The sequence below is a fragment of the Chrysochloris asiatica genome, unplaced genomic scaffold, assembly GCF_000296735.1.
Source record: "Chrysochloris asiatica unplaced genomic scaffold, ChrAsi1.0 scaffold00214, whole genome shotgun sequence".
Lineage (NCBI taxonomy): Eukaryota > Metazoa > Chordata > Mammalia > Afrosoricida > Chrysochloridae > Chrysochloris > Chrysochloris asiatica.
Window position 1 is genome coordinate 3485374 of NW_006408732.1, and position 4480 is coordinate 3489853.

The 4480-nt window shown below is 41.0% G+C and overlaps 1 protein-coding gene across 1 annotated transcript in view; it reads right to left on the minus strand.

The window, feature by feature from the left end:
- Positions 1–854: 854 nt before the first annotated feature.
- Positions 855–4480, minus strand: part of FRAS1 (Fraser syndrome 1) — a 797189-nt gene continuing 793563 nt past the window's right edge. Inside the window, exons 72-74 of the mRNA XM_006872899.1 lie at positions 3718–3923; positions 1871–2017; positions 855–1448 (exon numbers count right to left, since the gene is read on the minus strand). Of these exons, the coding sequence (XP_006872961.1) occupies positions 855–1448; positions 1871–2017; positions 3718–3923 (947 nt within the window). The remainder of the gene's footprint in view (positions 1449–1870; positions 2018–3717; positions 3924–4480) is intronic.

Genomic DNA, 4480 nt, shown 5'->3' on the forward strand with positions numbered 1-4480 from the left:
TATTATTGGACTGGGGCAAAGAAGAATGGTGGGGTTTTTTGTAGTTTTAGAATCTGTGGCAAGTTGTAAACCAGTTGGGAACAAGAAAGGCATCTCCCGGGGCCTACGGTGTGTTACTAATCTCTTCTGAGAATCTTGCCAGGCCCCTCCTTTCTCTGGGTGCAGTCTCCCCGTCTGTAAGAAGGGCCCCTTTGTGCCTGATGTCTGACAGGAGAGGTTTCTTGTGTGATTTGCAGATAAGTGTTCCAGTCCACAGCACTTTGAAACCTCCAGATGAAAACTACTCTGAAAAAGTAACGTACAACTAGACGTGATCAAACAGTAGCCTTTCTAGTGGAAACAAACTGCAAATATTTAAGTTGTGCTGTTAATGGCATCTGGGTATCAGCTATTCAAACTTAGCTGTCCACAAGGCCCAGGAAATGCCAAGTAGGAAAAAGCTAGGGGTGGGGTGAGGAGACCAAAGCCCTGCACCCCACACTCATTCTCTGAGATTTGCCACCCTGTGTTCCCCAGTTCTCTGAACTCAATGGGCTAACCTAATGGTCTAACTCCCAATCTAAGTCCTACAAATATTCATTCTCTAAGACCAGCCTTCCAGAAGGAGCAATTGATAGCTGTTGAGAATGTTAAAGGGAGCCACAGAAATAACCCTAAATAATCCTCTGGGGGCCTCAGTGGTTCTTGGTTTAATGAGGTAGCTCAGTTGTGAGTTGATGCATGTGATGTGTGCCATCTGCCACTCAAAGCTATAGTTTTCCCTTTTTAATCTGCGAGATTATAAAAATACCAGTATTTTCCCCTGTTTTATAAAAAATGATTCTTAGAAAAAAAACCCATACGGGTCTCCTCTATTAAACTTCGGTTCCATCTTGCAGGTTGTTGTGGACTCTAACTTCCAGATTCCATTTTTTGACTTTAGCACCTTTGAACGTGTATGCGCCCTCAGTTTCACTCAGTATGTTGACGTTCCGCACGGTGCAGTACTGTCTGTTGACGTTCTTCTCCACCCTATCTACGTTCCTCTTGGGCATATCCACTTTGGTGTTCAGAGGGTATTCCTCCAAGATGTCCTCTGTGGGTGGGTTTTTCTGCTGCTTCTGGCATTTCCTGGTGATGAAACAAGCCACCAAAAACACCAGAAGCAGAAGCATGATGGCAGCCAGTGCACTGCCGATGGATGCCCCGGTTTGGGACAGAGAAGCAGCAACAACTGGCTCTTGCATCTCCAAATTCAGAGACTTCATATTGGTACCATTCTTGACTTGGTCCCCTTCATTGTCATAGATGAGGGAATCGTCAAGGGTCAGTCGGCCACTGGGGTCCACCAGGTCTCTTCGGTTGCGCCTCAGGGGGGCTGTGAGAGAGCGCTGGACTCGAGGTCCTGAGATAGTGTCAGGACCAATGATGTAGATCACCTGGAGGTACCACTGGTGCCCTGCTTCCACCTGCAGGAGGAGAAAACAGGGATACTGAACATGGAGCTGTTGCCAAGATCACCTCTGCAAAACGAAATGGAAAGACAATTGCTACGATGTGCTTTGATATTTATGATTTTATTAACTATTTTCCACACATCTGTGAAAATCAGGTGGCCCAATATAGAACCAAAAAGACAGGCAATATAAAAGAACTAGGAAAAATAGAGTACGATATGCAGTCCTGATGACCATATTATTCGAATGAAATAATTTTATCATTACTTTGGTCAACTGGGGATGGATGGTGATGCACTTAATAACAACCAAAAAAGACCTGCCAGCAAGACTGTTACACAAAGAAACTGGTAGTCCAGAGATGATGTAGTAATCCCTTTTGCAACCTATAATGTGGACTTGGCCCTTGCTTCTGTTCTTTTCTCCAGACTCACCTTGTAGAGTGCGTCCACTTTCAGAGTAAAACCATCCACTCCCGGCATGCTGCTGACCACATGGAAATCAGGCAACTCGGAAGCAAAGTGGGCCTCAAAAGGCACATCGTGGAAGTACTTATCAGTTACCTCTGGCTGACTACGGTCCTAGAATTTCAGAAAGAGAGATGGCGGATTCAGAATTATGGAGCCATTTACTGGGTGGCAGTCATGGGGGCCGGGGAGAGAAAGGTATGCTCTACACTTGCTTTAGGTTGGATCAGAGGAATATGGATGCAGAGCCTCCACTGTAAATGTGTAAATTGGGCAACTACTATCTCTTCACTGGAAGGAAGAAAGAGAAAAGGAGGGGGACATTTGGTGGCTTCAATGATTTCAAAAGGCCAAGAGTGGGATAACCCAGACTGATCATTTTCAAAGTTTTTGGTCTCAAGACCTTTTAACTAATTGTTGTGAAGGTGAATCTGACTCTTGGAGACCCCGTATGTGTCAGAGTAGAACTGTGATCCACAGCTTTTTCAACAACTGATTTTCCAGACGTAGGTTACTGGGCCTTTCTTCTGAGGTGCCTCTGGGTGGACTGGAATCACTGACCTTTCGTTTAGCAGTTGAGTGTGTTAAACACTTAAATCACGCAGAGATTCCCAGGACCACTTACATACTTAAAGATCAAAGACCTCAAACAGTTAGTATCTATCTATCTGTCAACACTTACTGTATTACAAATTAAAACTGAAATGTGGAAATATTTATTAATCCATTTAAAAATAAAAATAAGCCCAAAATCATTTATATAAGTAAACCTATTTTTTTTCATGAAAATACCCATATTAACCTCCTCCCCTCCATAAAAGGGTGCTGCTGTCTTACATTTTTACAAATCTCTGGAAAATAACTGAATTTGCATAACTACTTCTGCACTAATTATTTATGTGTGACACGTTTTATATGAAGAATATTTTATGAAGACTATCTGGCCTCACATAGCTATGTAGCTCATAAAAAGGGAAGGGATATAATAGTTTTTTCAGATAATTATAGATACTAATTGCTATGATATCAAAACTTGACAAAATATTTTTTTAAATATTAGTTATAATGTACAATCTGAAGCCATGTCAATAAACTGTGATACTCTCTAAACTCACAAAGGACTGAATACAGAAGACAAACACTGGCTTAGTAAATTATGTAAGTAGTCTTTGTGCATCTTGGTGTGGCACTGTAGCATAAACACTGGACTGGTAACCGCAAGGTTGGGAGTTCAGACCCACAAGCTTCTCTTGGAAAACCTGACACAGGGTCACTACAAATCTGAACTGACTCAAAGGCACGCAATAACAACAGTAAGTTTTGATCTGTGGACGCTGTGAAACAGTCTTGGGAACATTTAGGGACCTTTGCACCGTACTTTAGGAGCACTGACTTAGACGTCTGTCTTCCTAACTCATGGCAACCCCACGTGTGTCAGAGTAGAACTGTGCTTCAAAGGATTTTCAGTGTCAGACTTTTTCAGATGTAGAATACCAGATCTTTCTTTCAAGGCACCTCTAGATGATTTGGAATTGAACCTTTCAATTAGCAGCCAAACCATTAGCCATTGGCACCATCCAGGTACTCCCTTTCTTTCCAAGGGCATCATTAATAACTTATTTTGCTATTCACATAATCAGCCCATTTGGTAATATGTATTAGAATTTAGCTGATCAGAGAGAAACACACAAACAAAAAAGAAGAGAGAGAGAACTATTTTAAAATGGGCTTTATCTATTCTAGGTAGAATTCACTGTTGAAAAACATCGACCAAGCTTGGAGTGTCAGTCCTTGAACACTAACAACTAGCATACCAGCAGCAGAAATCTGTGCTTCAGGTGTTTGTTAGGCTGAATGCATCCATACTGCGGCCCTTCATTGTAGATTGTTCCTGTGGGATCAAAGAAAGGCACATAGCCATCCTTGCCCGTACAAAGATAGACTTTCTCCAGCTGGAGTTTGTAAGCAGAATTGAGGTTTTGTTCTGGATTCCAAAGTACTCGACCATAAAGGATTTGACCTGAAAAGATAAAAAGATAGAGGCATTAATTAGGTCAGACTTTTAAGATTACAAGTTAAAGAAAAAAAGCACACACACACAAAACATGCCCCTTATATTCAAAAGTATCTTTTATGAAAAGGTCTTTCGTTCCACATGCCCTTAAACAATGACCTTAAAATACTCATTTATTCAATAAGTCATTTCATTCAATGAATATTAATAAGTATTTAAGATATGCCCAGCAATCTCTTACATGTGAGGAATATAAAAATGAGTGAACTAGAGTATACAGGACAGAAATAAAAGCAAAGCAACTGATAAAAATAGAAAACATTTATCAAATTCATGTAATTTTTCAAAACTGTACTTAAGTTCTTCACATGTAATACATTATGTCATTCTCACAATTATGCAGATGAGGAAATAGAGGCACCAAGTGGTGAGGCGAATTGTTGAAGGCAGCAAAGCTGTACGTGGTAAGGATAGAGCTCAAAGATAAGGTACTTTGGCTATAACATTTTGAATCACAAGGACACTATAGTGTTACGTTCCATGCTGTTGCTGTTGTTGTTAAG